Source organism: Bufo gargarizans, chromosome 10 (genome assembly GCF_014858855.1).
Source record: "Bufo gargarizans isolate SCDJY-AF-19 chromosome 10, ASM1485885v1, whole genome shotgun sequence".
NCBI lineage: Eukaryota > Metazoa > Chordata > Amphibia > Anura > Bufonidae > Bufo > Bufo gargarizans.
The window spans coordinates 7,476,615-7,493,784 of NC_058089.1; the positions used below are offsets into that span (position 1 = coordinate 7,476,615).

Genomic DNA, 17,170 nt, shown 5'->3' on the forward strand with positions numbered 1-17,170 from the left:
ATAACTCAGGATCAGTACAGGATACGTAATGTATGTACACAGTGACTGCACCAGCAGAATAGTGAGTGCAGCTCTGGAGTATAATACAGGATGTAACTCAGGATCAGTACAGGATACGTAATGTATGTACACAGTGACTGCACCAGCAGAATAGTGAGTACAGCTCTGGAGTATAATACAGGATGTAACTCAGGATCAGTACAGGATAAGTAATGTATGCACACAGTGACTGCACCAGCAGAATAGTGAGTGCAGCTCTGGAGTATAATACAGGATGCAACTCAGGATCAGTACAGGATAAGTAATGTAATGTACACAGTGACTGCACCAGCAGAATAGTGAGTGCAGCTCTGGGGTATAATACAGGATATAACTCAGGATCAGTACAGGATAAGTAATGTAATGTATGTACACAGTGACTGCACCAGCAGAATAGTGAGTGCAGCTCTGGAGTATAATACAGGATGTAACTCAGGGTCAGTACAGGATAAGTAATATATGTACACAGTGACTGCACCAGCAGAATAGTGAGTGCAGCTCTGCAGTATAATACAGGATGTAACTCAGGATCAGTACAGGATAAGTAATGTATGTACACAGTGACTGCACCAGCAGAATAGTGAGTGCAGCTCTGGAGTATAATACAGGATGTAACTCAGGATCAGTACAGGATAAGTAATGTATGCACACAGTGACTCCACCAGCAGAATAGTGAGTGCAGCTCTGGAGTATAATACAGGATGTAACTCAGGATCAGTACAGGATAAGTAATGTATGTACACAGTGACTTCACCAGCAGAATAGTGAGTGCAGCTCTGGAGTATAATACAGGATGTAACTCAGGATCAGTACAGGATACGTAATGTATGTACACAGTGACTCCACCAGCAGAATAGTGAGTGCAGCTCTGGAGTATAATACAGGATGTAACTCAGGATCAGTATAGGATAAGTAATGTATGCAGTAAATACATTGAATGAATTTATTATTTGGACAGGAGATGTAAAGTGGTCATTAGAGGAGGACCTCTTTTTAGTCATCTCCACACAGTAATGTTTATGGACATTCCAGGCCTTTCCATCAGGTTCAGAATTGCACATATACAAAGTTAGGCCCCAGTGCAAAACCTTTAAGCAGACCTCCACCTACCAAGTGCCATTTATAACACTGGAGGCCCCAGTGCCCGGGTGTGACTTCTATTCACTTCTTATAGTTACTTTCCTGGAATTGTAGATGCTGACACTTTCCTAGTTTCCTGTAATTCCAGAGTAAAATTCAGGTGCTGATGTATAATTTTAAGGCGCTGCCCGTTCCACAGAGACGCTCTGAGCTGCAGACGGAGCGCTTCCAGGAGTCCATATGTCCAGAGAAGAGATAGGTCTGGAACATCTCTAGGAATTCATGTTAAAACAAAGGATGCTTCCAGGAGCTCGGAGCGTCACTCACTTCCACAAAAACTAACACATGTCACTGTGCTGCTGCAGGGTGCCAACTGTCAGTAAATTTATTAACAGTCAGTAAAGAAAAATAAGCGACCTATCCTCCCATCAGCAAGAAGTCAGGACCTCTGCAAAGCTAGAATAATACTAGGTGTGATTATGGGCCTGTCTGAGGGATGAAGGGCTGTAGATGGGGGACTGGGTTCTGTGTGAGGGGGGATTCTGCAGATTCTGGAAAGTGACTTGCTACAAGATTGCAATTAGTGTTACAAAAGTAATAAATAAACATAAAGTTGTTACATTGTGTTCCAGATCTGCAGTGTTCCTTCTCTCTGGAGCTGCTCAGGTAGGAGGCGCTGTTTTTATGCAGTAATTTTGGGGAAGGAAATGCATAGGCAATCAATATCTGATCAGTGGCGGTCCGGCGCACCCCCCCGATCCGTTGTTCTGCAGAAGCCTCAGTGCTGGAGCTGCCATTATGTAGTGGATGGACAGAAGTTACTTCCGGTGTTCCGTGAAATTAGAAATTTCTCTACCCTCGTCACTTCCTGTTGTGACGCGGCCGCACCGGACATGACATTCCCAGCTTTGGAAGGAGGTGTGTCGCGCTGCGCAGGCGCACAACGACGTGGTAGGAAAATTCCACAACAGAGTTGGGGAGAAGGGGCCACCTAATGCGCTTGCGCCTTACCTCTCAGCTGGCTCCAGATGATCAGACACCACGCGTGCGCAGTAAGTGGTAGGGAGATTTAAGAGAGGAAATGGCTATCAGATCTCCCTACCCCCACACTGTGCAGGGGCGGTGATCGGATGGATGTTGGGTTTAAGAGATCCCCCTGTCCGCTTGTGCGCACACGCGGTGCATCCCGATGGGAGTAGTTAGCCGTGCTTGCGCACTGGCCCGTAATTTTTCCCTACCCTCTAACCCAGGCATCCTTAAACTGCGGCCCTCCAGCTGTTGTAAAACTACAACTCCCACAATGCCCTGCTGTTGGCTGATACCTGTAGGCTGTTCAGGCATGCTGGGAGTTGTAGTTTTTCAACAGCTGGAGGGCCGCAGTTTGAGGATGCCTGCTCTATTCGCTGCTGAGGCTCCCGGCGCATGCGCAGTGTCGGACGGTGTCCACCTGAGAGGTAAGGCACAAGCGCATTAAGTGGCCCCTTCTCCCCAACTCTGGTGTGTAATTTTGCTACCCTGTCGTTGTGGGTCTGCGCAGCGCGGCACAGCTCCTTCCAAAGCTGGGAACTTCATGTCCGGTGCGGCTGCGACACAACAGGGGTAGGGAAATTTCAAGGAACACCGGCACCAGAGCTACTCAGAGGCAGCTAATCAGTGCGGATAGGACATCAATAGTAAAATCCTGGAATACCCCTTTAAACTACAGTGAGCTACTCAGCAGTGCAAACAATAAGGGGCCAATGCAATTTTTTTATTTTTTTATTTAATTCTTAAAGGGGTTGTGCAGGACTAGAAGAACATAGCAGCTTTCTTCTAGACCTGTGCAGGGGTTGCATCTGGTCTTGCAGTTCAGCTCCATGGAAGAGAATGGGGATGAGCTGCAATATCATACACAGCCTGTGGACAGGTGTGGCGCTGTTTTTGGAAGACAGTATCAGCCGTGTTTTTCTAATCCTGAGCTGCCCCTTTAACATTAGCATGGATAGACAGTGTTCGGTGGGTGTCCGATCACCGGGAACATACCGATCTGCAGAGTCAAGGGTCTGAGTCACTTTCCCTTTTATTTCATTGCTGTAATAGGGAAGGGAAGCTCTATGCAAGTTCATTCTGCCCAGGAGGAAGGGCCCCTTAGAGCCCATAGCAGTTACAGGGGCTGCTTTATAGCTGACATGTATGGTGTGGTGGTTAGACTATGATCTGCATGCTGGGACTTATAGTACACTCATAACTAGTAAGCACCAATTTCCTCGTGCAGCATATTTCTCCCATGAGTCCGTGCTTTCAGGCTGCGTCTGGATGGATGCATTAAGTGCTTTTCGCTCTTGGGGCTGAAATCAAACAGGAAACCAAGGTCTGGGGCGGGTGGCACGGCAGCTGGCACACACAGAGGCACTTTGACACCTAGAAGCCAAGCAAGGAGAGCGCTGATAAAACTGAAATGCACTGAAGTGCGGCTTTATAAACCCCGACTGCTGCGTTACCCCAAACCGCCCGACGCTGCCAAAGAAAATATCATGAATTTTTATTTTGCCGGAGATAAAAGGGATTTTGCTGTCACTTCTAATACACACGAAGCTGGATTTCTGCAGCCCACACGTTGTCCGCACAGTAGTCCCATCATCACCTCCTCCACCGGGAAACGGCTGCGATAATAAAACTAATCTGACAAATCAGCCACTTTATACCTTGTTAATACCGCCATTCCTGACAGCAAGGTGAATGTGATGTCGTGGCTGCATCGTGGTCATCATGTATCTAAGCCTGGCATGTGTGATACTGTCTACTGAGGTGTGTCTCTAATCCTAGCATGTGTGATACTGTCTACTGAGGTGTGTCTCTAATCCTAGCATGTGTGATACTGTCTACTGAGGTGTGTCTCTAATCCTAGCATGTGTGATACAGTCTACTGAGGTGTGTATCTAAGCCTGGCATGTGTGATACAGTCTACTGAGGTGTGTCTCTAAGCCTAGCATGTGTGATACAGTCTACTGAGGTGTGTCTCTAAGCCTAGCATGTGTGATACAGTCTACTGAGGTGTGTCTCTAAGCCTAGCATGTGTGATACAGTCTACTGAGGTGTGTCTCTAAGCCTAGCATGTGTGATACAGTCTACTGAGGTGTGTCTCTAATCCTGGCATGTGTGATACAGTCTACTGAGGTGTGTCTCTAATCCTAGCATGTGTGATACAGTCTACTGAGGTGTGTCTCTAATCCTGGCATGTGTGATACAGTCTACTGAGGTGTGTCTCTAATCCTAGCATGTGTGATACAGTCTACTGAGGTGTGTATCTAATCCTAGCATGTGTGATACAGTCTACTGAGGTGTGTATCTAATCCTAGCATGTGTGATACAGTCTACTGAGGTGTGTCTCTAATCCTGGCATGTGTGATACTGTTTGCCTAGCTCTGTATCTAAGCCCAGTATGTGTGATTCTGCCTGCTAAGCCGCTGTATGTAAGCGTATCATGTATCTAAGCCTAGCATGTGTGATACAGTCTACTGAGGTGTGTATCTAAGCCTGGCATGTGTGATACAGTCTACTGAGGTGTGTCTCTAAGCCTAGCATGTGTGATACAGTCTACTGAGGTGTGTCTCTAAGCCTAGCATGTGTGATACAGTCTACTGAGGTGTGTCTCTAAGCCTAGCATGTGTGATACAGTCTACTGAGGTGTGTCTCTAAGCCTAGCATGTGTGATACAGTCTACTGAGGTGTGTCTCTAATCCTGGCATGTGTGATACAGTCTACTGAGGTGTGTCTCTAATCCTAGCATGTGTGATACAGTCTACTGAGGTGTGTCTCTAATCCTGGCATGTGTGATACAGTCTACTGAGGTGTGTCTCTAATCCTAGCATGTGTGATACAGTCTACTGAGGTGTGTCTCTAATCCTAGCATGTGTGATACAGTCTACTGAGGTGTGTCTCTAATCCTGGCATGTGTGATACAGTCTACTGAGGTGTGTCTCTAATCCTAGCATGTGTGATACAGTCTACTGAGGTGTGTCTCTAATCCTAGCATGTGTGATACAGTCTACTGAGGTGTGTATCTAATCCTAGCATGTGTGATACAGTCTACTGAGGTGTGTATCTAATCCTAGCATGTGTGATACAGTCTACTGAGGTGTGTCTCTAATCCTGGCATGTGTGATACTGTTTGCCTAGCTCTGTATCTAAGCCCAGTATGTGTGATTCTGCCTGCTAAGCCGCTGTATGTAAGCGTATCATGTATCTCTAAGCCTGGCATGTGTGATACAGCATGCTGAGCAGCTGTATCTAAGCCTATGATGGGGTGATACTCTGTAGAGATGTGTATCTAAGTCTAACATATTTGATACTGTCTGCTGAGAGGTGTATCAAAGCTAATCATGCGTGATACTGACTGCTGAGCTGAACCTATGTGATACTGTGATGTAAGGCTACATGCACACGGCCGTATGTGTTTTGCGGTCCACAAAAAATAACGGATGCTATCTATAGGCCATCCGTTTTTTTTTCTGGTTCCATTGTAACAATGCCTAAAACGGACAAGAATAGGACATGTTCTATTTTTTTTGCGGGGCTATGGAACGGACATACACGGTGTGCTGTCTGCTTTTTTTGCGGACCCATTGAAATTAATAGGTCCGCATCCTATCCGCAAAAAAAAAACCGGAATGTACACGGAAAAAAACAACGTTCGTGTGCATGTAGCCTAAGGCCTCATGCACACGACCGTTGTTTGCTTCCGCGTCCGTTCCGCCGATTTTAGCGTTTCAGGTGCGGACCCATTCATTTCTATGGACCTGTTGAAAATGCGGATAGTGCACCGTTTGCCATCCGCGTCCGTGATCCGTGGTTCCAGTCTGTCAAAAAAATATAACCTGTCCTATTCTTGTCCGCGGAAAACAGTCCGCGGACCCATTCAAGTCAATGGGACCGCTAAAAAACGCGGAGGCACACAAGATTGTCATCCGCGTCCGTTTTATTCCTATCATTTGCATGGCAAACCGGTCTTAGACTTTTTTTTACCTTCCTTTATGTCTGGTGGTCCTCCAAAAATAAAGGAAGACACAGAGATTCGTACCCTAAGGGCTGTTTCACACGAGCGGATGCCGTGCGTGGCATCCGCTCCGTGAAAGAGAGCCAAGACCCGATGCAGACTGCAGAGGCACGGAGCATTAACATGATTGATGCTCCGTTCCTCTCTGTGACCTTTTTACTACAAAATCACAGCGAGATAAAGTTGTCACCGTGATTTTGTAGTAAAAAGGTCACAGAGAGGCGCGGAGCGTCATCAGTCATGTTACTGCTCCGTGTCTCTGCTGTCCGGAGCGGGGCTTGGCTCTCTTTTACGCAGCAGATTACCCGCACGGCATCCGCTCGTGTGAAAGAGCCTTTAGTCTGTCTTGTGTGATACTCACCCATATGACATAGCTATATGGAAAGTGGGAAGGGGCACACCGGTCCTGGTGGGGACTGAGGGGGTCACCAGCAAGTGGGGCCCTGTTATAGATTTTGGGGCCCTAAACCTATCTTGTGCGATACTGTTTGCTGAGCTGTGTATCCAAGCCCATCATGTTTGATACCTTATGCGAGCCTGGTTATCTAAGCCTCTCACGTGTGACATTATATCAGAGAAGCACACAGCACTACAACCCCCATCATGTAATATTATCTGCGCCAGAAATACAGCTGATTTAGGCATATTTCTGATGGATGAATGACCCCCATAGACCCTCGTGGTAAGTTATTGTCTCTAGACCTTTGGGGCCCACTATAGTATCAGATCCTGGGTCCACCGGAGGATCCGCTGCCGGATTCTAACAACGCGAGCGTGAAAGTCCCTTATGCAGACAGCGCTCAGCTCTGCTCCAAGGGTCTCCTGACAACCACTGAGGTCAGAACTAGTCCTCGTCCAGGTTGCCAGAGGCTTGAAACAGTCTGCAGAGACTGCAGCACATCTATTTCCAGGCACATCCTGCAGGATATCGCCTCCATAGTGTAAGCAGTGCAGTGGTCCCCGCTGCCTCATCAGAAGACACCAGTGTTATAAATGGCACATGGTAGGTTGGGGCCCAGGAGCTTCAGGTTAGGCCTCTGATTACAAGCGCTCCACATGTGGGTGAGACCCACGGCTCCCATGATGCAAGCCAGAGACCCAGATTGGGCCCCTTGAGGTCCTGCACCTTTATACTGAGCTGCAGTCAGGAGGTGAGGATCTGTCAGCACATGGGTCTTATCAGCCAGGAGATGCCTTCTGCACTGGGCTGTTTTATTAGAGGGGCCACTACCTCTGCCGCCTGTCTGTCTCTCTGCTATCGGCCAGGGAGCAGAGTTATGGCCTAGTTAGCAGGTTATCACAGGCCGGAGCCCCTGCTTCAGCTCAGCACTGTCACTCAGGCCTTTGAGGTTTAATGCCTCCTTATTTACAGCTGCTCCGCGGGTCCTTAAAGGGGATCTTCACCTGGAGGAATAAAAGCTCCCAGTTATCATTCCATATGTGACCCCGACACACGCTGTGCAATGGGCAGATTTCACTATCTAGAAGGTATAAATCTCAAAAAGAAAGGTCCATATTTTCACCCACATCTGGGGCACTAATGAGACTAAGCGGAGATTAACCCTGGATGTGCCAGTGTCTAACAGTGTAACAACGAAGCGGAGCAAATAAGCCCCCACATACATCCGAAACAATGCAACTTAAAGGGGTCCTCTGGACGTTGGAAGCTTCCTGGGCAACACATTTATTGGAAGCCCCCTCCCCGGTCATTGATTGCATGGTCTGTGGATGCTCCTGATGTCAGGGCCAAACCGCTGCCCCCTGGTGACTTCAAGGTTCAGGGGGAGATAAGTGGAGCTACTGATGAATTTCTCCCCCCACACAGAAGGGGGCACCCAAGGCTTGTGTCCAACATGAATGTCCGCAGCATTGTATGGACATTGTATAGAGTTGTTATGTCTGGAGCTGCTACTGTATGTCAGTATTATTTGAGCAGTGTGTGGCGCTGCTACATAGTGACTGTACAGCATGGATGTCAAACTCGTGGCCCTCCAGCTGTTGCAAAACTACAACTCCCATCATGCCTGGGCATACTGCAGCTATCAGGGAATGATGGGAGTTGTAGTTTTGCAACAGCTGGAGGGCCATGAGTTTGACATCCATGCTGTACAGTATAATATTTGTGAGATCTATGGTGGTCTGTATAGCGGTATGGCAGTTATAATTAGGCAATAAATGGTCTGGTACATTATACGAGGGAGGTGACAACAGGCACAGAGCATTAGGGAACGGACACACAGAGCGGCCGTGCTGCGGTCAGGTTGCGGCCGTGCTGCAGTCAAGAACCACGTGGCCAATCAGCTGCAGCTGCCTTGAAGGTATCTTGCGACCATTATAACAATATAATAATAGCAAAGACAGGTGCGCTCTGCGGTCTTACTAAACCCTCAAACTGATGTTAAGATTGAGAGATTAGCCAACATATCCTGCTGCGGAGGACCTCGCGACCATTAACAATCAAGAAGGACTATACCAGGGATGGCCAACCTGAGGCTCTCCAGGGGTTGCAAAACTACAACTCCTAGCATGCCCAGACTAACTACAGCTATCAGCCTACAGCAGGGCATGGTGGAAGTTGTAGTTTTACAACAGCTGGAGATCCGCAGGTTGGCCAGGCCTGGACTATACACTGCGGTCTTCATTAGTTAAATGTAAGTCAGCTGCGGCTAATTGGCCGTGTGGTTCTTGACCGCAGCACGGCTGCAACTTGACCATATCCGAGCCGTATTCTTAGCCAACATAAGGGCTCATGCACACGACGTATGTATTTTGCAGACCGAAAAAAAACGGATCCTCAAAAAATACAGATGACGTCCGTGTGCATTCTATATTTTGTGGAACAGAACAGCTGGCTCCTGATAGAACAGTCTTATCCTTGTCTGTAATGCGGACAATAATAGGACGTGTTCTATTTTTTTGCACAGCGGAAATACGGACATATGAAAACGGAATGCACATTTGTGGACCCATTGAAATTAATGGTTTTGCATACGGTCAGCAAAAAAACTAAAAAAACGGAACGGACACGGAAAGAAAATACGTTCGTGTGCATGAGCCCTGAGGCTAGCTCTAGTAAACGGAAATGAAGCTGAGTGATCTCTCTCCAGCCGCGCGTGAACACATCCGATCCTTTCAGGCCCCAGATCCCCTCCGCCTCTAACCTACAGGCAGCAGAAAGCAACAGGAGGGCCCGGATCAGACACATGGATCTGCGTAAGAGCTGCGCACACAAAACGGTAGGAGGTTTTTATTTGGGAAACATTGTTGCAGTAAGGAAGCAATTTGATACAATTTGCTAAATGTTGCAGTTTAAGGTGTTTCTTCTTACAAGAATGTAGAATGTGGTGAGACCCGTTACACAACCAGTGAATTTTTGAATGCAGCTCTGGATGTGACTGGAGTAGGGTGTAAATAAGCATGAGATGAAGCTCCTGGGTCCAAATGGAAAATCTGTAACAGCCGCAGGCTACAATGTACCATTTATAATGGTGGTGTCTTCTTATGCAGCAGAGGTGACATTAGGACCCCCCCAGAGACCCGGACCCCTCGAGCTGCTCCCTTTGGATGGAGCCTAAAATTGAACCAGGACTTTGCCATCAGCAGAAACATCATAAACTGGGAGAGATAAGTGAAGGCAGGTCCCCCAGCACTAGGGGATTAGACAAATCCTTCCAGGCTCTGGGCGGCCATACATCTGACTACGTGGTGATCCATGTGGCTGTAATGAATCAGTACCACCATATGAGCTGACAATCTAATGTGCGGCTGTGGGTGTAGGAAGATAAGATGACTTTCAGGGGTCACATAAAGTTGAGTTGTGAAATCTCCCTTCTAAATCCTGGAGCTGAGGGAGCATCTGATTCCTATGAACTCTGGCCCCCGGCTCATCCAGCAAAAGGTTGAGTGGATCCTGATATCTGACAGGACCGGGAGCGAAGAGTCCTTCAAGTGTCCCCGAAGGAAGCGCCAAAACCCCAGGAATCTCACTCATCACAGATCTGGGGTCTCGGAAGATTCATAATTCTATAGATAAAACAAAAGTGTGTAAGGAAACGAATAATCTGCCTCCTCCCTCCGTGCGGACATCACCGGAAACGCGAGCAACTGCTACAGAACGGCTTATGGACTTTCCCTTTAAGAATAGAGATGAGCGAACTTCTGTTTTAAGTTCGGCGTCTAAAGTTCGGGGGCGGGTTAGCGGAGAATCCCGATCTGGAACCGGATATGGATTCCGACTTCCGTTGTGGTCCGTGGTAGCGGAATCAATAATCGGCCATTATTGATTCCGCTACCACGGACCACAACGGAAGTCGGAATCCATATCCGGTTCCAGATCGGGATTCTCCGCTAACCCGCCCCCGAACTTTAGACGCCGAACTTAAAACAGAAGTTCGCTCATCTCTATTTAAGAAGTATTTCCCCATTAAATCTAGGAAGAAGTGTGGGAGTTGTAGTATATAGTATAATAAGATTGTATTGTGGTCATGTTGGGAGTTGTAGTGTTCAATGTATAGAGTATAATATCAGTCTATTACAGGGGGTTCAGACCTGAGCGTTCTGAAACGAGCGCTCTGTATGCGCGATTGTACGGGCGTTTACAATCGCGCATACAGAGACAGGCGTGCACACATTGTCGCGCGTTCCCGAATATCTATGTGCGGGAACGCGCGACAAACGCCCAAAAAAGCTCAAGAACTTGTTTGAGCGTCGGGCGTTTTACAGCGCGATCGTACGCGCTGTAAAACGCCCAGGTGAGAACCATTCCCATAGGGAATCATTGGTTTCTCCTTGTTGAGCGTTTTACAGCGCGTAGGAACGCGCTGTAAAACGCTCGGGTGTGAACCCAGGGTTAGGGTTAGGCCTCTTGCACACGCGGGCCGCCATGCACGAACACCCGCCATGGGGCAGCAGCAGCAGATCGCGGACCCATTCATTTTAATGGATCCGCGGCGGTTCCACAAAAAGGTAGGACATCAACTATCTTTTTGCGGAACGGAAGTACGGGACGAAACCCCACGGAAGCACTCCGTAGTGCTTCCGTAGGGTTCCGTTCTGCATCTCCGGATTTTCGGAACCATTGAAGTGAATGGGTCCGCATCCGTCATGCGGAATGCAGACGGAACGGTGCCTGTGTATTTCGGATCCGCAAATGCGGTCTGCAATACGGCCACGGAGCGCACACGTTCGAGTGAAAAAGGCCTTATATTGAGGGGGCTGATCATGTTGGGGGATTGTAGTGTTCTATGTATAGAGTATAATATCAGTCTATTAGGGTTATATTGAGGGAGCTGATCATGTTGGGGGTTGTAGTGTTCTATGTACAGAGTATAACAGAACAGTATTATGGTCATGTCCAGTGGTCAGGTCATGTTGGGGGTCGTAGTGGTCTATGTGTAGATTATATTAGGATTATATTATGGTCATGTCCAGTGGTCGGGTCATGTTGAGAGTTGTAGTAGTCTATAATTGGATTATATTATGGTCATGTCGGGGATTGTAGTGTTCTACTGAGAGAGTATGAGGATTGTATTTTGGTCATGTCCAATGGGCAGTTCATGTTGGGGGTTGTAGTCTTCTATGTATAGATAATATTAGGATTGTATTTTGATCATGTCCAGTGGGCAGATCATGTTGGGGGTTGTAGTGTTCTATGTACAGATAATATAATAGCAGTGTGTTTTGATCGTGTCCAGTGGGAAGATCATGTTGGGGGTTGTAGTCTTCTATGTACAGATAATAATATAATAGCAGTGTGTTTTGATCGTGTCCAGTGGGAAGATCATGTTGGGGGTTGTAGTCTTCTATGTACAGATAATAATATAATAGCAGTGTGTTTTGATCATGTCCAGGGGTCGGTGTTCTGATTACAGATTATAATAGACTGATGCTGTAATATTATTTATTCTCGGATTCCTCCTGTTACATAATTGCAGATTCAGTATCTGGGGACGTGTCCTGGATAATACATGAGAAACCATGAGATAAACCTCTCGACCACATAAACAGACACTCAGTGGCCAAAGTGGGAACAAAATGTTTACTAATAATCTCATAAACCATAATATAAGATTTAGTAAAGAACAGGGTTAACCCTGTAGGAAAGCAGTTCTGGGACTGTAATAGTGCACGTTACACAGGAGCGCTGCTCTTGATGACTGTTGGCGTCACTTCTGATTCCCATTGATTTCAATAACGGTTCCATTACATCCATTGCAGCTGAGTGGGGGTTGCTTTCACCAGCAGGTCCCCAGGAGTAGCAAACCCACAATCTGATACACCTCTGTGGACAGACTTAGTCCACCAATCCCAGATCTATTGAACCAGGTCAGTAAATTGTTAAAATGTCTTCCTTTACAGTGCATATGAGAGTTACTGCATTCACAACCATGCTGGCTTCAGAGCTGAAATCGCTGTTTATGTCCTTGGGTGTTTAGTGTCTGCATAGGGATTTCTTTTTCCTCTGGTGCATTTACAGAAGCGTCATCTTTGCACCGGCCCCATTGCATTGCATTGTGACTGGTAACAAGCTTTCTGACTGTTTCCAATAAGAATTAGCAGATCTGTGTTTTACGCTATTTGGCATTGATATAGAAAACAGCATTTTTATTTTATTTTCTCTTTGTAGGAAAAGAGACTTCTCTAACGCCAAATAGTGAACCCCCAGGAATGGACGGTGGATATCTGAATAAGGAAGGTTCAGGAAAGGGCTCCCAGGACCGAGGAAGCAATGACCTTCCTATGGATAAAGGCGAATCGGAGAGCAACAAAGGAAAGAAGAGGAGGAACAGGACCACGTTTACAAGTTACCAGCTGGAGGAGCTGGAGAAAGTCTTCCAGAAGACGCACTATCCAGATGTTTACGCCCGGGAACAGCTGGCCATGAGGACTGACTTAACTGAAGCCAGAGTGCAGGTACAGTGATTGCACAGCATAGACCCTGTGCCAGTGTGCGCGCCATGGTCTAATATTATTTCATATAGATCTGCTCTGCAGTCACCACTAGGGGGAGCTCACTGCATCAGATCTATTTAACGGGGCGGGCCCATCTCAGACTCTGATGGCATATGGATCCCACCTCTGGGACAAGCGCCTATCTCTATTCTAGCCTCCATTCACTACCATGGGAGTAAAACTACGCAGTGAGCTCCCCCTTGTGGTGGCTGCAGAAAGGTAGAATGTTATCATGCAACTCCGTATCTAAGCAGGGGATTTGGAGCTCTGTATCAGAAAAATAGAGCTGAAACCCTATATTATAGGGCCTATAAAGACATATTGTCTGGCTATATGGCAGGAAGAGGTTATTTTAAAAAATTTTAAAACTTGGAACGCCTGTAAGATGGGGCTTAGCAGAGGAGTAGCGGACGCCTCTAGACGGTGGAGGCCATGGAGAAATGTCCTCTTTTGCCCCCTTCTATCCGGTCCTAGACCTGCTGAAATCGCTTCGGACCTTACACACATTGTAGTTGGGGCGGCTCTAAAGCTGAGATCGGGCTGATATACTGCAACTTTCTAATATCATTTGTGATTCATCTTCTCAACCATTTTCAAGATCTTTGGTTTCTGTCACTGAATAGAAACATCCAAAGGCTGAAAGCTTGTGCAGACTGATCAGCTGACCTTGCTGAGAACAATCTGGATCATAGTCAGAGGCGTAAGTGGGGGCCCCCTTTAAGGGCTCATGCACTCGACCGAGCCGTGTTTTGCAGTCCGCAATTTGCGGAACAGAACGGGTCGCCCATAATAGAATAAAAACGGACAAGAATAGGACATGTTGTATTTTTATTTCATTTTTTTTGCGGCCCCGCGCAAAAAAAACTAAAAAACTGAGCAACGGATGCGGAACCAAACAACGTTCATGTACATGAGCCCTAAGGCTCACACACTCCATCAGGACGTAGGATTGTCTTCATGAGACTTCCCCTTTAACACATCTCACAGTTGAGGGTTCGTTACCTTTGCATCTGAACAGTTGTCTGTGAACTAAATAAATCGACAGCGCAGATATATCTTGTTACAATGTATCCGTGCAGGTTCCATCCCAGTAATATTCTAGTCTATTCTGAATATAGTCATCCCTATAAAAAGAGGTTCTGCAGCAGTACCTGCTATTGTAGATGTCTCTCTCACAGTTCTGTCCTATCAGTTGTCTAAGAAGCAATGTCTAGGTCGTGCTGTGACTTGTAGTTCCACAGCTATAATCCCACCATGAAGCTTAGACTGGTTTTCCTCATGTAATTCATATTTCTACCTCTCGTATTCTCTGCCTGGTGATGTCTACCCCCCCCCCCCTCTTATCCTCCCCCCCCCCCACAATCCATGGGGGGTGGTGTTAGGGAAAGCGACAGGCTACAGGAAATTAAAGATGTAATGAAAACAAGCACAAGTCATCTGACCCCCTCATCCCAAGCTGTTTTCCCAGGATACAATGCTGACAGTGTGCTCTGAGATTCCCCTCGAAATAGAGGACATCAGATAAATATCCCAGTATAAAACCTGCCTCATGTTCACCCATGTCTGACCCACTGAGGATCCCCCTGGCCTATTTATAAGATGACCCCCGGGGGCCATGATTCTACAATGATGAGATCTCATTGACTGCAATAAAAGTCTCCTTTAAGGGAAGGCATCGTAAATCCAGCTTAATTCTAATACTTAAGAATATGGGGTCATCCCATCAGATGCCCTGCACTGCACTTGTTATCCTGATAGGAAGAGGGGGCGACGTAGAGTCATAGCAAGGCTTTCCTTCACTCAGGGCAAAGTTACAGATGCAAGTCTAATGGAGAGAGAGACCCCCTCCAACACCCCATACCTGGAGCAGCGCCCCCTGACTAATGATGTCATCATGTCACATGATGTATACGAGCCAACATGGCTGACTGCTCCCACAGGGGTTGTCACCCAGCTTTCCCAGAATCCTGCTTGGTGATAGATCCCAACGTCAAAATAACTAAATCAAGGAGTGAAGGAGCAATCGCATGGGACTAAAAATATATTTAAAAAAAAGTTAAATAAAATATTTAAAAATGTTACTAAAAATAAAATAAAAAATCCACCAAAATGTTTTTCTTTATTTATTGAGTAAAATAAAGTTCTGTATCTGTAACAACCCGAGCCATGAAGTTATCATATTTAATCGGCACAGTGAAATTCGTAGAAAAAGTTAAAAAAACAAAAAAAAAACACCGAAAACAAACAACAAAGCCAGGATTGCAGTTTTTTTTTACTCATCGTAAACTGGAATAAAAAACATTTAAAAAACTGATTGCAGAACATCTCCGTCCACAGAAAGATAAAAAAGTTATTGCTCTCAGAATAAGGAGGCATGAAAATCTATTTTTTTAAAGATGGAATTTCCTCGCGTAAAATAGAAAAATATATAAGAACAATATAAATTTGGTATCACCGTAATTGTACTGAGCCGCAGGATGAATAGAACGTGTCATTTCTATGGCGAAGCACAACCCCCCCCCCCCCCCCCCAAAAAAAAAGCATTGCGAAATTGCATTCTTTTCCATTCTGCCAGAATAAAAAAATAATACAAGATTTTCAGTGCATTATATGTTACCTAAAATAGAACCATAAAAAAATACCACCTGTCCCACAAAGAACAAGACCCCATACCGCTGCGTCAGATGAAAAAAAAAAAAAAAAAAGATTTGGCTATTGAAATGTGGGGTGAAAAAAAAAATCCCCAGGTGGTTAAGAAATTAGAGGGATTTTCGAGTTCTACCCAAAGGGTTACACCATAATTGGTGTGAAAACTGAAAATCAGACATCATACAGGACATGACCATCTCTTTCTACCAAAGCTAGAACCAGCCCTGTACCTCACATGGATCCAGAGATCTCCCCTTTCATTTGTTTAATTGCTCTGCTAGTGTTATTTCAGGCTGGCAGCTCAAGGGGGCATGTCCTTTCTGCTGCAACTCGGGGGGGGGGGGGTGTCCTTTCTGCTGCAGCCCAGGGGTGCGTCCTTTCTGTTGCAGCTCAAGGGGCGTGTCCTTTCTGCTGCAGTTCTTCCCCTGTAAGGCCTCTTTCAGACAGGCGTTGCGGGAAAATGTGCGGGTGCATTACGGGAACACCCACGATTTTTCCGCGTGAGTGCAAAACATTGTAATGCGTTTTGCACTCGCGTGAGAAAAATCGCGCATGTTCTGTAGATTGCATTATTTTCCCTTATAACATGGTTATAAGGGAAAATAATAGCATTCTGAATACACAATGCATAGTAAAATAGCACTGGAGGGGTTAAAATAAATAAATATTTAACTCACCTTAGTCCACTTGATCGCGCAGCCGGCATCTCGTCTGTCTCCTTTGCTGAACAGGACCTGTGGTGACGTCACTCCGGTCATCACATGATCCATCACCATGGTAAAAGATCATGTGATTACCAGAGTGACGTCATCACAGGTCCTGTTCAGCAAAGGAGACAGACGAGATGCCGGCTGCGCGATCAAGTGGACTAAGGTGAGTTAAATATTTATTTATTTTAACCCCTCCATCGCTATTGTACTATGCATTGTGTATTCAGAATGCTATTATTTTCCCTTATAACCATGTTATAAGGGAAAATAATAATGATCGGGTCTCCATCCCGATCGTCTCCTAGCAACCGTGCGTGAAAATCGCACCGCATCCGCACTTGCTTGCGGATGCTTGCGATTTTCACGCAACCCCATTCACTTCTATGGGGCCTGCGTTGCGTGAAAAACACACAAAGAGGAGCATGCTGCGATTTTCACACAACGCACAAGTGATGCGTGAAAATCACCGCTCATGTGAACAGCCCCATAGAAGTGAATGGGTCCGGATTCAGTGCGGGTGCAATGCGTTCACCTCGCGCATCGCATCCGCGCGGAAAACTCGCCCGTGTGAAAGGGGCCTAACTGCCACAGCTTCTAACAGAACATATGGCTGGTGACGGTTGAAGATTTCAACTGAGCGCGTTCGACCAGCTCAGTGAGGTGGACAAGCAATAAAGGAAGGAACAAACAGCAGGTGGCGCTATAC

General features: G+C 46.4%; 1 protein-coding gene across 1 annotated transcript in view; it reads left to right on the plus strand.

Moving 5' to 3' along the window:
• ALX4 (ALX homeobox 4) overlaps positions 1–17,170 on the plus strand; it is a 63,184-nt gene that overhangs the window by 29,409 nt on the left and 16,605 nt on the right. The window contains exon 2 of the mRNA XM_044270460.1: positions 12,780–13,066. Coding sequence (XP_044126395.1) covers positions 12,780–13,066 — 287 coding nt within the window. The remainder of the gene's footprint in view (positions 1–12,779; positions 13,067–17,170) is intronic.